Source organism: Acartia tonsa, chromosome 9 (genome assembly GCF_053477335.1).
Source record: "Acartia tonsa isolate MP-2025a chromosome 9, ASM5347733v1, whole genome shotgun sequence".
NCBI classification, from domain to species: domain Eukaryota; kingdom Metazoa; phylum Arthropoda; class Copepoda; order Calanoida; family Acartiidae; genus Acartia; species Acartia tonsa.
In genome coordinates, this window is record NC_137268.1 from 28,464,625 (window position 1) to 28,488,851 (window position 24,227).

General features: G+C 31.2%; 1 protein-coding gene across 1 annotated transcript; it reads left to right on the top strand.

The window, feature by feature from the left end:
- The first annotated feature begins 3,799 nt into the window (after positions 1 to 3,799).
- Positions 3,800 to 18,370, top strand: LOC145328684 (uncharacterized). The gene is made up of 3 exons (XM_080172470.1): positions 3,800 to 4,007; positions 15,852 to 16,082; positions 16,309 to 18,370. Exons 2-3 carry the CDS (start codon positions 15,912 to 15,914, stop codon positions 17,479 to 17,481), a joined length of 1,344 nt encoding a protein of 447 aa, XP_080028596.1. The 5' UTR covers positions 3,800 to 4,007; positions 15,852 to 15,911; the 3' UTR covers positions 17,482 to 18,370.
- Positions 18,371 to 24,227: the final 5,857 nt, after the last annotated feature.

Sequence of the window (24,227 nt, forward strand, 5' to 3'; positions counted from 1 at the left end):
ACATTGCCTTAAAAACATTGGGAACTTTTAATAAATCTGAATTTGTTGGTACAAACTATCAGTATTCAAATTTTAAATCGATAATTATAATCACAAGACGGGGTAATTTTGTTTTTCGTAATAGATAGTGCGTATCAATTTATCTACCATCCCTGAATTGGCAGATTTTAAATCCACCTGTTACAAACCCGCGAGTTTTGTCTAATGCGAAAATTTAATATTTATTGACTGATAACTGGGCTGTTTATGGCACTAGTCCCCAAAGTTTTATAGCAACGGCTTCGTATCGTTGCCTTAACAACTTTGGGAACTTTAATCAGATTTTGAGTTGTTGGTTCTTTTAAGTTAAGTGTCTAAACGGTTAAACCACCAATTGTAACCTACGGAAGGGGTAATTTTGTGTATTATCAATTTATGGGCCATTGTCTTTTCTCTTAAGATTTCAGCTAATAAATACATCTTTATTTACTATTTAGTAGGCTTTTTAGATCATTAAAATTATGGTTTTAATAAAAACAAAAACAATTGCAGCAGTCTTAAAAGTACCTATAGAAGTTATTATTTTTATTTTTCAATTATTTCATAATGCTTTGGAACAGATAATAAAGTCATTTTTTCAATGGCAGAAAAAAAAGTTAGAGAAGGACTACTAGAAACATTTTTTTCTCATTATTGTATATATTAAGATGATTTGTTATACTTTTTTAAAATTCATAATTAAAAACAATCTGTATTTTCCTTACAAATGTCTACTTATGAAATATCTTCTGTAAAATCTCAAAGTAATTCTTAAGAAATTGACCATAATCTTAACCCTTTTTGTCCTGTAATCCCTCTCCCCATATATAGTCTTATAATTATAGGTATAATCATTAGAAATCCCTCCCCCTTTCTCATAATTTGATTCACCTTATATGATCCTTACCCTTCCCACTACCCAGAAAATGTACCATCAGACCCTTATTAGAGAATCCTCTGTTAGAAATTAGGGTTTATCTTGACATCAAATTTACAATGAGAGAGGGGACAATAGACTGTTTATTACACTAAACCCCAAAGTTTTATGAAAACGTATTCTAATTCGTTGGCTTAGCAACATTGGAGACTTTTACTAAATTTTGATTGGTTGGTTTATCGAGTTGAGTGTTCTAATGTTTTAAGAAGACAAAAATAGACATTTATCGCATTGTATATAGACAGCTTCCCGTGGATATTAAAATGAAAAATTATAGGATTAAAACTGGTTTTGTTAGTCCGAGGGTGCTGAGTGCCCGGGCTAATAAAACTAGTATTGGATTTCTGATTTTTTATTGTAATATTTCTGGAAAATTGACTGTAATACGATACATGATTTTATTGTGGCTGAGAACCGGTTCTAATTCAGAAGATATTAACGGTTTAACGCCATACTGGAAATCACTTTTGAAACGATGTCGAAATAATATGAGAACTAAGGTTTTACAGGGACCTTGCACATACCAAAAAAATGTAACGGTGATTGTCTGATCAACTCATAACCTTACCTCTACCATCCCTTTCTTTCTCAGAGCCCTACCTCCTTTGTGTTCAGCGGTCAACTTCTTTACATGTTCCCTCCCTGCCCCTTTTACTATAAATTCCAACCCTTTCGCCGCTATACAACATAAAGTGCCCATATATTTTTATTTCATATGGGTGATGAGCAAAAATAGCTAGATTAAAAGATACAGGTAAGAAACAATAAAATATCAAGGGGTAAAATAAAACATAATATTTCTTATTTTCTGCTGGCGAAAGTACAATTATTGGTACTTCTTTGCTTGATTGGTTCGTTGTAGGTTTAGAAAATAGTCTTACATTAAGCCAGCTGAAAAGTAATATTTATTATTGATTTAAAATTTGATTGATCTCGAGGGGCAACAAATAGTTATCATCATAATATCTAAATTAGAAAGGTTTTTTTTTGTCTGAAGCTTAAGATTTTGATAACTGCTAAACTACTTGAGTTCTACATTTTAGGAAAGCCTCATATAGGTCCCTGGATGATTTTACGCTGTTTTTTTAAATAAAAGTTTTGGGATGGTTTTAGGTTATTTTCTGCCAAATCTCTACCTCTTCGAATACAAAGCCCCTAGATGCTAGCGACGCAGCCGCTAGTAAACAATACTTGAAGAAAACAACATTATAAGTAGTGGTGTAGTAGGAATTAAAACATAAAAAATCAATTAACTGGCAAGTTTTTAAGTTGTAATGGAAAAATCTAGATCTGATTCTAATATTTATTTTGATGTGATCGAAAATTTTACTCCCAAAAAAACCAATACCTATTAGAATTCCCCGCTTGAAAAAATAAAAAAATATATCAAGGGCTCCCTTGGCTGTGATTGCTTTGCAAGATGTAAAGGAAAAGCATAAACCTCCCACTTTTAACTAGTGGCTTCGCCTCAAGCATTTAGGGGAAATAATTTGATGTCAGGAAAAGCAACTCAAGTCATTTTAGAAGCTGCACTAAAAAGCAAACTCCTAATTGATTATTAGATAAATAAAAAAAAACATTACTACTTAATATCGAGGATCTAGATTATCTTTTTAGTAGCGAAGCTACTCTATAATTTGAAATGTCCGTCTGTCTGTATGTCCGTCTGTCCGTCTGTCCGTCTGTCCGTCTTAGTTTGGGGGAAACGTGATTTTCTCGGCTCCTATAAAAGATAAAAGGCTGAAATTTTTTGACAACATTCCCATTAGCTAGAAGCACAATTAACTATAAAACATCAATGGCGATAGGACCGCTTTTTAGCAGGTTTTAGGCTATTTTTGTATTTTTCACATTTTTCTCCATATCTTTGGTGTTTAAGGTCTGATTTCCAAAATCATTTCAGTTATAAAATCAAAAATAAATTTCCTTTCATTTCAAGAACACATCAATGGCGGTCAGACTGCCTTTTTGCAGGTTTTTGGCTATTTTTATATTTTTCACATTTTTTATATTGTTTCAAGAAAACAACTATGACGGTCAGACTGTCTTTAAGCAGGTTTCAGGCTATTTTTGTATTTTTCACATTTTTCTCCATACCTTTGGTGTTTATGGCCCAATTTCCAAAGTTTTTCAGTTATAGATATCAAAAATAAATTTCCTTTCATTTCAAGAACACATCAATGGCGGTCAGACTGCCTTTTTGCAGGTTTTTGGCTATTTTTATATTTTTCACATTTTTCTTCATATCTTTGGTGTTTATGGTCCGTTTTTTTAAATTTTTGTAGATAAAAATATCAAAATTAAATTTCCCGTTGTTCTGAGCATCCAGTATGTAATTTACTTTGACCGTCAGTCTGTTAGTCATAGTACTGAAATATGAATAAATATTAAGAAATTAAAAACAAATGTTGAAAAGGTTTCGTGATTTTTTCCTAATATACATGCTTTTGTCAACTAATATCTAAATTCTTATTTAATTGTTTATGCTTCGCTACTTATGGATGTTGTCATCCTTGTTGTTCTATATTTTTATTAATTTTTTGGGGGGAAATTTTAAATATACTTTAAAATTGCAATTTTTAAGAATAATGAAGAAAGAAAATACAATATTTCTAAACATAAAGATATCCTGAATCTAGCTATAATATGGCCACACTTGAGCACATAGGGACTCTCTCACTTGTCAACCTCATACTTAATCTCCCTTCTCCTATTTATACCCCCATAACCATATATCCCCAGCCCTCACCCCCTCCCCCCCTCAAATTAATACCATTCTTCCTGGCCCCTATAATGTATGTGTGTGTGTGTGTGAATGCTCACATGAGATTTTCAGATGTTTTCAGTCGAGTTCTGGCGGTCACAGCGGCCAGGTCAAACCTCTTCTATGCTGTAAAAAAACTGCACAAAATAAAAAATAAAATAAAACCAAGGACATAAATCTGCGTTGTAGCAGGGACAAATTATTTGTAAAGTGAAACCTCTATGTAAGCACCAAGTTTATAACTGTATTATAGATGTAAAGAATATAAGAAGATTTTGTGTAAAAAAGGTAAGAGAATTTTTTTAAAACTTTGAAAAGTATTATTATACATATTTTTGCATATTTACATATAATTCTGTATATTTAAATAATATATAACCTTAATATAATGATTAGATATAATTATAAACTATAAATTGTATTCTGCTTTCCTGACCAAAATGATAATAAACAAATAATAATCAATTCCATAAATTTGTTGGTCCAACTTTAGGTAATTTTCAAGTAAATCTTATCAATTATTTAACCCACACTATAGAACAGGGTTTTATATTGTAACAATACAAAGTTTTCATTATTTTATTAAACAGGCATATTTCATAATCATAGGCTTATTTTAAGCTTAATTGTGTTTAACTAAAGTATATTTTGCCCTGATGTTACTTTGGTATTAGTATGTGTATAAGTAATAAACAACGCAAGGCTAAATGGTAGTTACTTCTCAAGAATAAAATGATACATAAAACAGCTTTAAAATTTGCTAATTCATGTTGTTGTTAGTAAAAAATCAATCTATTTTTTTAATATAATCCTAATACATTGAAATTAAAATAACTTAGAAATCATAATAATATGTTATTGGTTACTTTTTATTTTCTAATTTTAGACATTTTAATTATTAATCAGTATAGTTTAATAATGTAAAAATTTATAAGTTCTTTTTGATTATAGTGACTATACTACAAAGCCTTGTAGAGGGTTAAATTGTCTAAAAAATAAGTGGATTCTGAATGACAACAAAGTTTACAATTTTCAATCCTTTTTACCCATCCCAGCCTCCCTGTAAAGTTACTTGCAGTGTCCTGGTCATTTTCATTAATTATGCATTCTATCTATACTCTACAACTATCTATCTATACCCCCATACAGTCTTGGAATTATCAATTTACAATTATTTGTAACACAAATTGTTTCAATTTTTGCATTTTGGCTCAAAAAGTACTCATTTGCTTTCTATATTTATTAACTATAAAATAATAAAAATTTTGAATCCGTTTTGGAAAATTAAGATGAGACAAAATATTTTTGTTTATGTTTATAAAATGGTTTTGTTGCCAGGTATCCCCAATGATGATACACAAAATTACACCCTTTTGTACATTAAAAACATGTTGAAACATTTGAACACTCAACTTAATGAATCAACCAATTTAAATTCACTAAAGCCCCAAAAAGTTGTTAATCCAACGAATAAGAAAACATTATCATAAAACTTACTATCAAATGCCTGTATTATATCTAAACAACAATAAATTGTGTTGACCTAATAAATAATCAAGTTTCCAGAGAGAGATTTGGACAATTGGCTGTTTATTACACCAGTCCCCAAGGTTTTATAAAAACGTTTTCTTTTTCGTTGGCCTAACAACTTTAGGGACCTTTAATGAATTTTTATTAGTTGCTATAGTTGATTAAGTTGTGTTTGCTTACTTTCATCCATTAATTGTAATCTACAGAACGGGTAATTTTGTGTAGTAACATTTGGGATGTACATCAATTTACCGGCTATTGTCTTATCCCAATAGATCCCTGTAAAGATTCCCTGATTTTTTATGCATATGTTATTTGCTGGGCTTATGAAGGTATTGTGTGACACTACAGTGACCATAATTGCTATAATTTTATATAATTTCATATCTCAGTATTAATATTTAATTAAGTCAAAATAAAGATGAATATAGGCACTGTTTATTTGGTATTATAGTTTTCATACTTTTCCAGGGATCCAAAGTATTAAGACAATGCTCGATAAATTAATGTACATCCCCAATGATGATACACAAAACTGCCCCTGCTGAAGATAAAAATTAATGGTTTAAACGTTTGAACACTCAACTTAATGAAACAACTAATCAAAATTCACTATAGTTAAAAAGACAAAGAATAAGAAAACGTTAGTAATGTAATAAACAGTCCCTTTTCCCCTCTCTTTCTGGCACTTTTCACATACCATTACTTTTTATAAATATTTATCCCTGTAAAGCATATGAATAATGTAAGGCAATATTGTTTATGACAAAGGCAGAAATTAAAAAGAAATTAACATAAGGACAATATTATGATTAGCCGCTCATTTATCAACATTATCACTTTTTTTACATTGGGTTATTCATTTTGTTTTAATTACATATCCCCCCAAAAATATAAAAAAAATAGATACAATTTTAAAAATTCAATCAAACTTTAAATTAGATATTTGTTGAATTTCGCAAGTTGGAATAATCAAAAGTTAGAATGTAATCATTTATAATTTAAGCATAAGTTTTGATAATATGTATGTAAAGTTTTTATGTTATATTTGGTAGGTAATAGCTGACCCATTTTCATATAACTTACTTCAAATATTTATGCTGTCATTTTCTCATATTCAAGGAAAATCATGTCCAAAAATAGCACAGTATTAACAAGCTAATAATCTGATTCAAAATATTGATCTATTTGATTCTTATTATATTGAAATCAGGGCTATTTAGACAGGGACTTAAACGTATTCACATATTTGGAAATGACCAGGCTACCACAAATATCATGGACATATATTATAAAATAACGTATCCTATTAATTGCTTTTCAGAAAAACTATTTAACCTCTGTCAGCCATAATAATTTGGACAAAATGTATGTTAATGTAAAACATAAAAAAAACGTTTTTTTCTTTGGAAGAATGTCCTAACCTGATTTTAAATGGATACCGAAGTCGTTTTTATTCTACCAAGAAGTTTTCAGAATTTTTATTCCTATCCATGATCATGACTTGACCGGATATAAATAATTTTGTCCATACATAATTACGCGGATATATAGATTTCTATAACAATTTGGTTTAAACTGATTATGACATGATATGTTTGCTTTTATCCATTTGAAATCAGTTAAAAGGTTAAAAGTTGGAAAATTAGCAGATTTGTTAACAATTCCTGCCACCTTAGCTTTTGGTGGATATAATGTCGTAGTGTCATAGTGTCAGAAAGTGTCATAAAAAAATTTTGTGACCATTTAGAAAGAAGCATCATATATTGCATATTAAAAATATATAAAATACAAATGACCAATGATAGTATATATTGTAATTGACCAATAGTAAAATGTATACTGGCCTATCATTGGTCATTTGTAATGTAAAGCGTCATTTTTATCAGGCACTATAAGCTGCTTCTTTAGAAATAGTACAAAATAAAGTTATACCTAAGGATTTTTTAAAATCTTCTAAATTTTAGTTATAAATCTGGGAAAGATATAGAGACATATAATACCTGTCAAATTATTGTACAATAGATCTATAAATAGAATTATTTAAACCATGTATACATATCCAACATGTAACAAACAGGATGTGCCGAAACCTAAATCATGTGAACCAAACTTCTGTATCCGTTTTTAGGTGTTTTCATGTTTGGTTGGGTTAGGTTATTATTATCATATATAACTATTTAAGCGGTCAGAGGAGAAAGGGTTGGGGGGGGGGGGCGTGGGGAAATAGGATGTTTGGTTCCTTTTAACTTTGATTCGTTGCATAATTGACTTAAACCTTACATTTCCCCCTGTCTAACGTAAATGCTGTCATTTTATCAACAGATGAATATAGTCATCGTAACATTATTAGGAAGGGAGGTCTAAAAAAATCAGCCATGTGACTTTATAAAAATGACGTTTTAGAGGAGGAGTGGGAAACAAACCCCCTAAAAAGAGATGGATAATCCCTCGTTTTTATGACGTCACATGGCTGATTTTTTGACACACTTCGTAAAGCTTCCATTATTAGAATAGAATAAACTTAAAGATTTGATTTTAAGTAATAATGCAAAAAAAATTCGAAAATAGGTATTTTAATTCTTATTTAATAAGTAAATAATACCTTCAGTTTTTATTATTTTTCATTTATTTAAAATCAATTTCTACTGTATAGTTTCAAACGTTATTAGCAAAAAGTTTCTTTGATGTATTTCGCAATTAAATTGAGTGATTGTAATTTGTTTTCTTAAACTCTGATTTATTGATTTATATTAGGTTGTTCATTTATTTTCATCATAGCTAAACTTTTTGCAATTTTAGTGTGATTGCACAGTTTTAGGTGTGCATTTACTGCCGTGAAGTATCATATTAGCATAGTGTTACATACCAGGGAGGGAGGGAGGGGACATTGGCTGTTTTTAACTATAGTCCCCAATGTTTTCTTATTAGTTGGCTTAACAACCTTACGGACTTTCATTGCATTTGATTGATTTGTTTATTTATTTAGTTGAAATCCAAACATTTCAACAACTAATTGTAATCTACATAAGGGGTAATTTTGTGTTTCATAATTGGGGATGTACACCATTTTATCGGCCATTGTCTAATCCTCTTAGATCCCTTGTAACATATTCTGAACAAGGATGACAACATCCATAATCATTAAAGCACAAAACAGCAGCAATTATGGACAAACGGACAAAGTGAGTTGTAAAGCAGATGTTAAGTGATCATAAAAAAGACACTATCAAAAAAGGGATGTTTACTATTATCTAAAACGGGTTGTTTCCTATTTCAAACTAGAGTTGGCTCGATATAACTATCTCACTATTGGCTAGTTTTCTATAAGTACATATCTATTTATCTATTTCAATTTTCCTCCCTCGCCATTACTATCTAAAAGAAAGAAGTAAATATTTAATATTTTAAATGATCTTAAAAAGATTTCTTCAATTAGATTTTTTATTTACATTACCATCACCAAAGGGTTAATATGTTTAAAATTTTAGTTTTAATATTTAAACACTACGGAAGTGTCGCCACAATCGAATTCTTTTAAAACAGAGTTTTCTTAGATTTTCTATATTATGAACGTATATTTTTTGTTTATTAAATCAAGATTAAATACTTCAATGTAATTCAAATATCAACATGGATTGAAAAACTTTATTCATTCCATAAACAAATAGAATAAAGGTCTTATCGCTTTGGTCAATGAGAGTTTAATGAGGATTATTGGAGCACTATGAGTTTTAAACATTTATTCCTTGGAAAACTTGAGCTCATTTATAGACGTTTATTTCCTATATAGATATGTCATGGATCTTGATGCAATAAAGCAGGCTGTTTTGTAAATGTTAAAAATTGGAAGATTTCATTAAATAAAAGTAATCGCAAATATACTTAGTAAATAATAAAAGTACAAAAATTATAAAATTCCAAAATTGAAAATACTTTCCATGAAATAAAATTATTAAGGCTTTGTTAAAAAAAGCCTGTTTATTTTTAAACCTTTAAAGTTCATTAATATGATAGATACTAGAGTTGGCTCGATATAACTATCTCCCTATTGGCTAGTTTTCTATATGCATATATATTTCTCAATAAATCTATTTTCATCACCCGGCATTACTATTTAAACGGAAGTAAATATTTAATAATTTAAATGATCTTAAAAAGATCTTTTAAATTTTTTTTTTTTCTTTACATTACCATCACCAAAGGGTTTATTATATGATTACAATTTTAGTTCAATATTTGAACACACAAAGTGTCGCCACAATCGAATTCTTTTAAAACAGAGTTTTCTTAAATTTATTATATCATAAATTTAAATTTTCTTTTTTATGATTATAAATTAAATACTTCATTATAATGTAAATAGCAACATGAAATGAAAAAAATGAATTTATTTTTAATAAAGTAAAATAATGGGTCTTATCGTTCTGGGCAATGAGAGTTTATTATGGATTATTGGAGCACTATGAGTTTTCAACGAATATTCTTTGGAAAACTTGAGCTCGTTTATAGACATTTATTTCCTATATAGATCTGACATGGATCTTGAAGCAATTAAGCAGGCCGTTTTCAGGTTAAAAATTGGAAGATTTCATTAAATAAAAGTTATCGCAAATATACTTAGTAAATAATTACTAGCCTTAAATATCAAACAATAATTATACTATTTTTTTATGTATTAGAGTATTTTTTAATGCAAAGCTTGTTTTTCACGTGTCATAAAGTGCATTTTGTTCTAAAAAGTTTTTTTTATTACAGACTATAATATGTGAAAATTATTATTATTTCTTTTAAATTACTAAAAGAATATTGTAATTTAAAAAGGCATAATTAGGTTGAAAAGGACTATAATTACAAAAAAAAGCTATTACACTTGGACATTATATTTCTCATTTTGTTGTTTTATTAATAGAAAATTCACTTAGAGTGATGTAAAAGTCGAGTAAAAATATCTACATGAATTCTTTTTGTTAACTTTTATCCTTAGACAAAAGTAATTTTTTTATTTTTTTTTAAATTAAATGCTAACAATCAAGAAAAAAAATTATTTGGCTTGTTCTTTAAAGATATCTCAACCGTTCAAAATCAAATTCAGTGTAGCTGAATCAAAAGTAGGTTGACTGCAAAAATAGGGCCCTCTAGCATTCTAATTATTTTATACTTTGCTTTATTGTTATTATTATTTATCAGTCATAAATATTTAATTAGTCCACATATCCTCAACAAAACCCGAATGATAGATTGTTATTAATTGTCATTATGCCGTAATTACGGTCAAATATTTAGCCGGACTTTTTGTATTAATTTGTTGATCAATCTTTGGTTTATAATAGGGTTGGTTGGGTTGGCTGGAATTCATAATGAAGGTATAATAATAAGCGTGTATGTATGTGATCCTCACATGTACATTTTATAACTTTATCATATTGGAAAATTTTCAAAGCAAATTTGCTAAAATGTTATTTTTGTGTTTAATTTGATTTTCTATGAAAAAAATTAAGCAAAAAAAATTACCAAAAAATCTGTCAATGTCATTAAATACTCACATAATCTCAAGATCCAGAGCCAAACGAAGCTTTAAAAAATACTAAATAGTTTAGCAAAATCAAACTGTTTATCTTAAATAAATAGCAGCTGAGAAAACGGTGTCCCCAGATTATGTCTCAAACAGATATAAAAAGTAGCTTCGCTACTAAAAAAAGGACACGCTTCAAATACTCCGGCGACCTTGTACGTTGGATAAAATTTCAAATATTACAATTTGACCTCAAAATTGTTTGAATTTAACCTAAGAATTGCACAAAAATCCTTTAAAAGTTCTTCTTAAATACCCAAGTATCATGTTATAGCCCCAAGGCTCGGAGTAAGGGTTGTTAATTGTTTAAACCGCGAAATGGCGCGCAAAACACCGGTTACTAATCCCTCCCATGTCCATTTATTCCCCCTAATTTACAATGGAAAGCTCTGATTGGTTAATAATGTTACAGAAGTCCTTTCTCATTGGCTGAAAATCTGTCGGAGAATGTTTTTATTTTTACAGGTCTCTTTAAATAAAGCAAGCCCAGAGTGTCAAAAATATAAAATAAGGAACAATTCAGGGAGGGAAAGAACAGTGGCACTTAAGATTATATCTTACATTTTTCTTTGATGGTTAAAGTTAAAGGATAACAATAAACAAAAGTATACTCCAAGAAATAAGAATTTGAAAAATTTAAAAGATCGCCATTATTTTATATGAAAAATTACTTTTTAAAAATCAAAACATGTTTATAGAATAGTTAATGTTTTAAATGATTTAAGGCGCCGTGTTGATTATAAAGTGCCTGGAGGCCTTTTTAAATATAATACATACTTGTATTTTGACCAAATAACTCATTTCATCATGGGAGAACTTATTTTCTACTCTATTATGGGGCTTTGGGGGAAAACAATTTTAATAATAAAGAAGTTAAAATAGAATTGACCTAAATTAAAAGTGGGAAATTTTTTATTGTCTATTATTAATATTATTCCCCCAAAGCCCCTATTCGGATGCATAGTAAATCTAAAGGAAGTTATAACCGTGTGCGCTGTAAGAAATAAAGTGAATTATAGGAAAGTTACACCTCTGCTATGGTCAGCGCTAAAAAAGAATATGATAATTATTTCTAGTTTACTTTTAACCTGCTTTTAGAATAGATCAAGTTTTCTCCTTTTAACAATATAGGGTGAAAAAGGACTTAAATTATAAAGACATATTATAAAAATTATGAAACTTTTTATGTGATAAAAATGTTGAAATCAGTTACAGAAAATAATTCAGATGCTCCTTTAGGCACAACTTAAATAGTTTATTTAAGAACAATTAATAATGTAACTTTATGTATCATCTTTTAAAGACTTTTTAAACAATTTTTTAATAAACTTAAGTTGATTTTTATGGTAGATTTTTCAAGAAAACGCAAATTATCCACAGATGAAAGAGATATAGAAAGCACAGATATAAATGACAATAATGAAACAAAACGGCCGCAAATATTTCCTTTCCTGGCTGCAAATAACGGCCAGCCGTTGCCTTTCCCAGCTGTCAGTCTTGCACAGGCAAAAAAGTCATATACATTTTTAAAACTAAATATTATGTTCTTTTTAAATCTTAGCTACTCTATAACTATAATGTATCTGTAGCTTTGTCCTAGAACATTAGTAGATATGGTTCTATTGTATTTGTAGATTTGAGATGGTAGAAACGGAAGTTTGAGATACGCTACTCTCCTTTCTTTATTTGTTATATTTCAATAAAAAATAACTAAGAAGTACCAAAGACTTTTTCACTCAGTGAATTTATCAAAATTTCTGCGTTACTTTAGACTTTAGACTACTTACAATTTTAAGTATTGACTTTCAACATTAATAGTTTCCAATACCATTTCCAATGGTGAGTTCTAGTCCCGGTCTTGGACCACTACCCATGGCTCAGCTGGCCGCCATGCCACAATTCTTTCGCGCGCTTTTATCAGCTGACAGCAGCGGTCAGCTGCTACAACCTGGCAATCTACTTATACCTGGACAAAATGGGCAGCTAACGGCTGGTGCTGCTTTTCAGTTTCCGCCCGGGTTGGGGCTGCTTAATATTCAAACATTAAATCAAGGATTGTTTTTGCTTTATACCCTTTTTCTTACTAAAATAAGAAATTAAAAAAAAAATTCGGTGGTTCCAAATAAATTGCCTGTTTATAAATAAATTTTAAAATAAGTGAGTTGGGAAGGGGGGTTAGTTTATTCTATCAATGTTTAATTCCTGCCCTAAACTGCAAAGTACCCATTATAACCTAACAAGGCAAAAAAAAGCAAAAAATGTATTAATTGTATTAAATTTTATACCTAAACTAAAAACTATTTTGCCTCTTTAGAGGGTCAAATATCACCAAATCTTAACTTACCCCTGGGTTTGAATACATCTCCGGGGGGAGGAGGTGGTGCCTCCCCCACTAGTTCCTCTCTGAATGGGTCAGTTTCCTCTATGGACGAGGCGCTTATGTCAGAAAAAGAGAGGGCGTACCAAGGAAAATAATGGCTCTAAAGCATGTCTTTTTTAGATGCGAAGCATCTCTATATAACATCGCTTCTCTTTTTGATAAACTGAATCATGATAAATAATTTAAATTATTCAAACATCTACGCATCAATGATTGCTTTTAGTCTTGTTTATTTTGAATACACACTATTCTCGACAAACTTTTGTTAAAATAACATTTTTGAAGAAGTTTTTGAACCATTTACATAATTAGAGCGACGGAAAAAGAATAACTTAGCTGCTAAGAGATCTAGGGATGCTAGGAGAAATAAGGAGGATGAAATAGCTTTTAGATCTGCTTTTCTAGGCAATTTACTCATTTATACAAAACTTAAATCTAAGTAGCGCAGCTTCTTTATAACTAGAGTTTATCAATACGTTCGTCCATAGTTAGTTTTAAAAATAACAACATTTCTCTATGTATTTTATATTTCTTTACTGTTATACTGTATGGCATTATTGTCAGATTATTAAATTTTCCACATTGGGGTGATTATTACACTAGTCCCCAAAGTTTAATATTAGCGTTTTCTTACTCGTCGGCTTATCAACTTTGGGGACTTCAGTGAATTTTTATTGGTTAGTTCATTAAGTTGAGCGTTCAAAAGATTCAACCAATAATTTTAATGAACAGAAGGGGTAATTTTATGTGTCATCATTAGTGATGTCCGTCAATTTATTGGCCATTGTCTTATCCCTTTAGATCCTAGCACAGAATTACATAAAATAAAAATAATTTTGAGTAAATTTAATTGAACAGAACAAGAAAATATAATTCTAAAGCTAGAGATGGTCAGACTGAAGGCTCTAACATCAAATCTAAGAGCTCTTCTACTGCAAACTGATGAAGAGCCACCTAGCGACCCAAATCTCAACCAAAATCAAACTAACAACGATTTAGAAAATTTAGGACAAAAATAACCAAAATATTTAATAAATTTAAAAGAAATATAATATGTTTATGATAATTAAGTTAATTAAGACACACTTTTCCATTTAAACTATAATAGAGGGGAATAATACTTTTTAGATCAATGCTTAATTGTTATATAATGAGATATGTTTGACATGATGAACCTGGAAATTACTATGTTCCTGTCCATACCCAGGGAGGGAGGGGACATTTGGCTGTTTATTACACTAGTCTCAAAGTTTAATAATAAAGTTTTCATATTTGTTGGCTCAACAATTTTGGGGACTGAAATTTAATTTTTATGGTTGGTTCTTTAAGTTGAGTGCAAAAGTATCAACAACTAATTGTAGTCTACAGAAGGGGTAATTTTGTGTATCATCATTGGGGATGTACATCAATTTATCGGCCATTGTCTTATCCCTTGAGATCCCTGGTCCATGCCGGACAATTAGCCAGGGTTGCAATTGATCATTATTTGGTTTTAGCATTCATCAAATGGAAAGCAGCTAAATTAGTATTATATTTATATTTATACTTTGTGTTTTTTATTGTTTTCAACATGATTACCAAAAGTATATTAAGAAAAAGGGATAAAACACCTGAAAAAATTTAAATTGAACAATCAATTTTAAAGTTATTTTCTCATTAGCCAAAACTTGGGATTTTGGGGGCTATATAATTAATCTTCAAATGTATTATCTCTCATACTTTTTTTTGTATATCTATTAAATTTACTTCATAAATTTATATATACTATTGTACATAAAAATCCTTATATTTAAAAGTACAACTATACTTAAATATAAATCATTTTTATTAGTTCTAAAAAGTTTAAAAGTATATTTAGTAATTAATCTTTTGACCGAAAGTAATTTTAGATAATTTGTGTATATTTAATTTGTTATGATATAATTAATTTGGTGTGACAGTATAATTTTCATAAAATTCCCCCAACTGCCCCCCCCCCCCCTGCAACAAACCCGGTGATATGCACCTGTTATATTCACATTAAATCAGGGAGGGAAGGGACAATGGGCTGTAAATCACACGTGGACCTTAAGTTTTATAATCACAAACTTTACTTTCATTTATTTTTGATTGGTTGGTTTCAAACTACATGTGTCCAAACTTTTCAACGAATAACTTAATTTACTAAAGTGGTAATTTTATTATCATTATCAAATATATCAATTTATTGTTCATTGTCTTATCCCTTAAGTTCCCTGCAAGTATTATAGTCAGGTATATAGGAATACATAGATGGAAGAAAAATTAATATCCCCTCTTTTTTTTAATGGTTCACAAAGAGGAAAATTTGTGCTGAAGTAAAGACTAAATTAATGTTAAATGATTATATCTCATTTTTAGAAATCAATATTTTTCTCATTTTATGTATATTCCTTTATTACTGACCAAAGCAATAAAGCCTTTTTAATCGTGTAAAAACATGTAACATCCATCTAGTCATTTTATATCAGTTTTAAATAATTGATATTTTATCTTCAGAAAAACTATAATTTTTCGGACTTTTTTTGAGACAAAGATTTTCTTCGGATAAGATATCACTCAACTATTTTTTATCTCTTCATTTTTCATAATCAAATATTCTTTATTTAATTAATTTTATTTATTTCAGACAGACCCAAAATAAATCCACCCCACGAAGAAGTGAAAAAAAATCCTCCAAAAATCCAAAATGCTGGATCGCGCCACAGATTCTCCCGTGAAGGGACAATACCCCCACCACGAAGTCCACGATATCAAGAGTGAGCCCGGGACCGAAGCCCCCACAAGCCTGTATGGGGGCCACGACACACTCCAAACTGAGAAGCTGCTATACTTGGTTCAGAGAATGAGACAAATGCAGGTAAAGAAAAATTTTTGATGATTTAAAATCCTATAAAATTTCCTAGTTCATATTTTTTTCTATAAATATGTGAGATAAATGAAAGCCTAACTCCTAGCATAGGAATTTTTGAAGGATTTGGCCCATTATATGAAAAAAGTCAACTATTTTACTTAAGTCTAGCTTACATACAATTTTAATTTTCTTTTTGATTTTAAGATAATTCAATGTTTTATTTTTATTTTAGGAAAACCAATCTCCCCCTCACAGTAGCGACACAAGTGCCAACCTATTCCACCCCTCCCCGCCAGATTTTGGTCTGTTTCGCTCAGCATTTTCAAACAACACCAGCTCCGACCAGCCGCTAGATTTTTCCGCCGCCAAACGGCTGAAACGCGATGACAACAGCTGGGAAGATTCGCTGCACCACCTCCATAATTCTAATGTTCTCCGGCGCAAGCAGCAAGACACCCTGGGGAGTGACGGTCACACTACGGGTTCAGATACAGGCCACCATTCAGATCTATCCATCCACTCTCTACACTCAACCCACTCCCCGCCACTGTCAATTGACTCCCCCCGGGATGGCAGCACAAACCAGAGAGTTATAACCCACACCTCCACAATGCCTCTGCCCAGGCTTTCAATTTCTCCACCCCCCTCCACCCCATCACCTCCAATTGACTCGAAGGATGGCCTCCTAACAACCGCTGGAAAAATGCCACCCGCAACAAATTTATTTATGGCAGGACACCACCCACATATGCCCGAGCATCCACATGACATGAGTGGACTATTAAAATTGGCGGGTATTGCCAACATAATGCCCGGCGGAGCCCCCGGTTTTCCCATGGCATTTCTACACAAGCCCACCTACCCACCCCCACTTTCCTCCTCGTCTCCGCTGCCCCAGGGGGGCGCTCATTTCCCGCCAAACCCCGAGTCAATGTCTGAATTATCCAAACTTGCAGCTACCTCCAACCAGAAGTATGCAGAATTTCGTGACTCCATGCTGAAATCAATGGACAGCAATAGCATGAGCAACAATCTGAACACCTCAGGCTCACGCCAGCAGAATGGCCGCAGGACGACGCCAGACCCTGGCTCTCCGACCGCTGCCAGCACGCCGACAACCAACTGCGGATTGGACTCTGGTATTGATGCCAGCCAAGGATCCAACACTCCAGGTTCTGAAAGGTCAAGACTGAACAAGGATGAAGCTTATTGGGAGAGGCGCAGGAAGAACAACGAGGCTGCCAAGCGGTCACGCGATGCTAGACGCCAAAAGGAGACAGAAATCGCGATGCGCGCGCAATTTTTGGAACAAGAAAATATTCAGCTGAAACTAGAGTTGGTACAAATCAAAACCCAATTGGGATCTATTAGGGAACAAATGAATAGAAGGCAAATTGCCATCTAAGAAATTTTTTTTAATCAAAATATATTTTTAGTTGCTTTTTTTCAATAAATTAAATCAAATTCAACAATTAAAAAATTAAATTTTCCAGTTTTAAAAATAAACTAAAATTGCAAAATTTTGCCTCCGGTGACAAAAATTATATTTTTGACAAGGCTTTTGTGCAATTGACATTCAAATAATGGCATTTTTGTATAGAGAATTTATATAAAAAATTAATGCTAATTTAGCATTTATAGTCCCAAAGATTTATATTGATTAATATATCAACAGTCCAAGCTTATGGAAGGCGTGAGCTTGGGCTTCTTTCTCTTCTCGGTGTTTTATTTTGGTCTCATTTTTGTAGTTGTGTTTTTCATTGTAAAATTATAAAATAATATTTATATTATGTGTATTTATTTAGCTTTGTAACTATTATACATACATTATTTAATTTAAAATTGTTTCATGTAACTATTTTTATAACTTTGCGTATTGTTTTTGTATTTTTTCTATGTAATGTATAATTTTTGTATCATTTTTTATGACCATTACCTTAAAATCAAAAAGACAAAATTCGTCCATTAAGCTTTCAAAAAAGTACAAAAAAAACTGTAAAATAATATTTTCTATTATATTTAGACTGTTTATGTAACTAATTTTGTTTAAAAATGTATGAGTTCAAAGTTATATTAAAAGGTTCGTAATTTTTCAAAAGTATGTGAAAACTTTTTTTGCATGTATTATATGACAGCGTTAGGGTGGGTCAAAATATTAATATACAATTTTTGTACCATCCTAATTCATGTAATATTGTATAGATGATTAATATATATTTATGTTTACGTAATTTAGTATGTAAACCGATGTATTCACTATCAATTTATGAAATATATAAATAATAATTATAAAAGATGTTTTTTTTCTTTCTAAAAGCGAAGCTTTCATACAATTAGGGTCGGTCCGTCCGTCTCGGGCACCTTTGTTAAATCTTAATTGGTTGGTACAAACTAGCAGTGACAAAACTCTTTTATAAACTACTAATATATACAATAGGGGTAATTTTGTTTATCACAATTGAAGTAAAGTACAATTTATCGTTCATTATCTTATCCCCTAAGACCTACGAAAATTAAGGATTATTATGTCAGAAGAAGCGTAGTAATGACGAACTAACATTAAGTTTAATAACACTTCTAGACTATTTAGATAGCTCATTTAATTTAAATCTCATTCAAGTTTTAAAATCTTCAAAATTAGTCAACAAATACATAGAACTTGAAATCATTTACATTAGGGCTCGGCAGCCGCGTGTAGTAGATTTTAACTGAAAATGACTGCAGCAAAGGTGGGGCTGAGCAGCGCGGCTAAATTGAAACTTGTTTTGACTTATTGGACGGATTATATAAGCCGCTCGTGTGAATGGACGGACTTCCAGAAAATATTTAGATATAGCTGCGCTACTTAAACATTGATAAAGTTTGTATAATATTTTAATTCCATGAAATATTAATATATTACGTGCGTGCCAGCAAATTTAGCAAAAATTTGACAATATAAATAAAACTTTTGGATCATGGAAAGAAAACGAAGTAAAGGGTTTCGTCGTCTTTTCACAGTAGCTTTTGATAGGTTATTTTAGGTTAGGTAAGTGGTAATGATTGCCTGCAAGGTTAGAGCCCCCTGCACGGGCTAGAAAGAGGAAAAAAGCTTTTGTGAAAATACTATGAAACCCGCTACTTCGTTTTCTTTCCATGATCCAAACTGTTTAGCAGTGCAAGGCATCTCTGTGATTGTCTGTCCGTAGGAAAATGTTTGTAGAAATGTGAATGTCTTAGCTGCTATTTGAGATATACTACTAAGTGTGTATAAGCATCCAGTAAGCAACTCACTTAATATGTATGTCTGACAATGTGGAAAGAGTAATTTACGCAGCCGTAATTAAAGATAGAATGCTGTAATTATAGGCGTGTCTACTCTATGACTCGCTTGGTCTTTATTTCCGTTTTTATTTGTTTCTATTTTCCAGCTTTGCTACTACTGGATGTTGTCATACTTGTTAGAACTATTATCGAATATTAATGAATCCCAGTTAACTACGGATAGGTCAACTAAATGTAGGTTTGTCGTTTTTTTTTATAAGTATAGTTAAAAAGACAAGTATTTATTAATTATGCATATCCTAACCAACTATAATTGCTGTGCATAATGTATATGACCAAACGCCCATTAGACAACCAACTCTTCCTTTGATTGCACGATTTTTGTCTGGAAGTCCTAACCGTGCATTGTAAATAGTTGCGCTTTTGTTTTAGGTCAAGGCATTTCCCACTCACTCACAATCCTGACATAGCAGCACTAGGAACCATTTTTAACGTCTTTGTTTATGACACTGTTGGGTCGAGATTTAAACCTATCACTCATGCATTTCGTGTAAAAATTTCGCATCAGTTTTACCAGGGTGTCGGAGCCGTATGATTTTGATGCGGCTTCGGCTCCTACCTTAAAATTAATATATCAATTTTTTTCATTATTGAATTTGATAAAATAAAATAAATAATATAAAATATTTTGCTTTTATTTGATTAAAGCTATATAAAAGTAGAAGGATGTGTGTCTATTTGTTAAGTAACAATAGTTTTTCAGTTTATTATATGGAAATAGACCGTTGCCAAATTATAATATTACTTTAAAAAATCATTATTAGCTAGTCCGGAGCCGTAGCCGTTTTTAACGAAAAATACGGCTCCGGATCCGGAACCCTGGTTTTAACACATTCAAATTATAATGAAGCTTTGCTTTTACACAGGTCTCCTTAACAAAACCTTAGATTAAAAAAAATCTCCAAAGAAACGGACAACGGGGCCTTCAAATAGGGTACAGTGGTGGTTAGAATCCGTTGGAGATTAAATCTTAGCTGCTCCTTCTTGCCAGATATTGCAATTTGAAGTTTTGTGGTAAAAATGCATAAAATTACAAGAATTCCAAGGATATATGCATACATGAACACCTTAATTCATCAAATAAAAAGGTGAGTTTAACATTTGAGGAGTTTAGATGTCTCTGTATATGTAAACTACACAGTTCCTTAACATTTAGAAAATTTTAAAACTTTTAAGAAATTATTTTAACAAGAGTAATGAAAAAGGTACAATGTCCAGTTTATAACTTTAAGCTAGAGGCTGTTACCCTGGAACCAGTAGGAAAAAACCTCAGTTCAAGTTTACATATAGCTAAAGTTAATTTTTAAAATACTCACAACCTCCTCCCCCCCCCCCCCCCTCCAACCCCACCACTTACAGCCAATAAATTTAAGGGGGGAGGGGGCGGGGGGGGGGCAAAGTAATAGTATTATGTTTTACTCAAAACTACTTGAAGTATTGTGAGAAAAATTTATATGTAAGATTCTTAGGCCCAAAGTTTCTGGAAATATTGTTGACTACCCCCCATCTCCCCCCCCCCCCTCCTAATAAAATCTAATAGGAAGGGGGTGAAGGGGCAGAGTTCTTTAGATATCACTAAAGAAATATATAAGCTTTAGTACTTAAACTTTATTAGGCATCAAAATCTATTACAAATATTACTTTTACAAACATTACTGAATCCCCCCCCCCCCCCCCATCTGTTGGAAATAGTGACTAGTGGCATAGGTAAATAATATTGTGTATCATTTAGAAATCTTAAGATATATTTCAACTTCTATAGGCCCATATTTTCTTTTATAAATATCTAATCCAACTAATCTCAAAGTAAATCACAAGGGTATTGCTATACTCGCTTCTATTATTTAATTGGAGGGGGGAGAGCGATTGTAAAGCAATACGGAGGGAAAGGGGGCTTGGAGGGGGGGTTTCAGCAAAATTTATAAAAGTTACTTTTGACCTACCAAAGCATATCTCAAAGGTTTGCTTTGCTGCTATAATTCTAGCGGTCTCTTAGTAACACAACAGAGTAGTACCCTTTCAACTGCAACCCTCCCCCCTTTCTCTCTTTACAAAATGTTATGTTTTTGATTTATGGGGGGAGGGGAAGAGGTCAGCAATGTATGAAAAAGTGCTTTGGGTCCTACATTAATACAAATCCAAAAGCTTATATATATCTAATAGTCTTTTAAAACACATTGGAATGATCTTCTGTCACCCCCCCCCCCCCCCACAGTGGGATTTTTGGTCATTTTTTAAATTTCCTCAATTTTGAGTTAAATGTCCCAGGGGCTAGTATTACCATTCAAAAGTTGCCATGCAACAGATTTTTTTATATACTACAAAATTAGGCAAAATACAGCCGTTTTGCTGAACGTGGTCAAAGGAATATTTTTAAAAAGTGAATTTTTTCATTAAAATCATCATACATTGCTTTTCCTACTTTTTCCTAGAATAAATTGGTGTAAAAATCTGATTAAATGATATGTAACAATATTTCATTGATATATACAGATGTTTCTACTTTAAAATGCAAAGAAAAATAAGAAAAGTTGTCATAAATCTGTAAATTAAAATCCAAGAACACCTAATATTTCATCTTAAAATAACATGTATTTTTTACGTTTAAAGGTTTTTCTCACTTGGGGCTACGAGGTGCCAAAATTTATTTAGGCCCTGATTAAATTCAAGTATTCATAATTCAGGATTAGTTCATAACTCTTGGCACCTCGTAGCCCCAAATGAGAAATCCAGCTTAGAAAATAGAAACTGTGAAGTTGTATTAATATAAATTAAATACCATTATGAAGTCAAACTACTAAAAATTGATATAATTTAATAACACACATATTTAATCTTTAAAGGTTACCTTTCCGTTTTTAATAGTGAAGCTATTCTGTAAATGATACGTCCGTCTGTCGGTACATCTGTCCGTTAGAAACATTATTAGGGAAAACGTGAATTTCTCGGCTGCTATTTAAAAGACTTTATTACCATACTAAGAAGCATCCAGATTATAATTTACTAAGTCCTTCAGTCTATCGGTAATGGTCTGACAACCAGTTGATTTATATTTGAACAAGGATGACAACATTCATAAAAGCAAAGCTCTGAAACGGGGTGACAGACAAACATTAAGTCATGTAGAGCGTGAATATGTAAAATATATATAAATAAGTCTTGTCAAAATTTTGCCTAAATTTTTTGCAAAAGTTCTTAAATATAAAATACTGTTTAAGGGTATACGGACATTGTTAGGAATTGATTATAGAGATGCTTCGCTTATAATATTGTACTTATAATATAATTTAAAAATCAACATAAACGTATGGACATTCTGGTAATGATTATAGGGTTGATACGCTTTACAGCAATAATACAGGAATCAATAGAACAATTCTAACATGCCTAAGTTAACGAAAAAGCTAACGTTACGGACGCAGGGACGTACGGACTGACCCTAATTATAGAAAAGCTTCGCTGTAATTTTAGATAGACAGCTTTTTTGGGGGGGAGGTGGTAAAGATTTACCTCATTGATGGTAATCTACTCTATATAAAACTAACGTCTGCGCCCCTAGCATCTAGGGTATTTGAAGGGATATAGAAGGGCAGAAAAATAGCTTAAAACAATACTCAGGCTTATTTATAAAAATAAAATAGCCTAAAACCATCCTATAAGAAGCTTCCCTCTAAAGAAGAACCATATCGGTTCAGTGGTGAGTGAGATCCTTCGCTACACACTAAAAAGCTTAGTACCTTATACTATAGGATATACTGAAAACATATATACAATGATTATTATAAAATAGTTTTAGTAACAAAGCTGCTCAATTTTTATAAATGTGCGTATGTCTTTCTTTCTGTATTTCTGAAACATTTGATTTCTAAGCCACTATTTTTTTCTGTCTGTCCTTTAACTTTGTTTGAAATACTTAATTTATATTGTTCTTTCCTTTCAATGGTCTTGGTTTCTAAATCTATATTAGTCCCTGAATCCACTTTCATTTACTGTATTACTAAAATTTTCCATCCAACTATTAAAATTTGAAAATAATAAGGATGACAACATCCATTAAAGCGAAGCTCTGAGACGGTGGGAAAAACGAACATTACCACTTATAGATTGTCATAAATAATCAGAGCATAAATGTATAAAAGTTGAACAGAAATGTAAGTAAATTTGTTGAAAAACTTAATAATTACAGGATAATTACAAAACTTGTTGTTGAAAACAGTTAAAAATTGCCATGTTAAAAGTGGACATTCTGGTTATGATTATAGAGTTGCTACACATTCTAAATCGTACGTAACTACTACAGGAATCACCATGCAAAGTATGATAAGTTTGATAAGACAATTCTAACATGCCTATATTAACGAAAAAAAGTTATCCGTTCCAAACAGATTGACAGACGTACGGACGGACCCTAATTATAGAGAAGCTTCACTTTTAAAAAAGATTTTACAATATAATAAGGATGACAACATCCATAAGTAATAAAGCACCAAAAAACTTGGCATAAACAAAAAGGCAACTTGAGTTATAGAGCAGTTGTTTAACATAAAAAGAGGGAGATAATATGCAAAAACTCTTTTGAAGCATGACAGATAAACGGACAAGATAATGTATAGATTAGATGCACATATATTTTAGCTGTGAAAATTACATTTTCCCCATAGCGTTACGGACTGATATCATATATTATATTTTTTTTAATGTTTAAAAAGTCGTATTTGATAAGTAATAGGAGATAGTTAAAAGAAAACGATCAACAAGGAAGTTAAAAACAAAACTTTTGTATAAGTAATACCACGATACATTAAAAAAAACTCTTAGATATCCTAT

Coding starts and splice junctions, on each gene's coding strand:
- LOC145328684 (XM_080172470.1), top strand. CDS start 15,912: ATGCTGGATCGCGCCACAGATTCTCCCGTGAAGGGACAATACCCCCAC. Junction 16,083..16,308: donor AGAGAATGAGACAAATGCAG/GTAAAGAAAAAT, acceptor TTTTTATTTTAG/GAAAACCAATCTCCCCCTCA.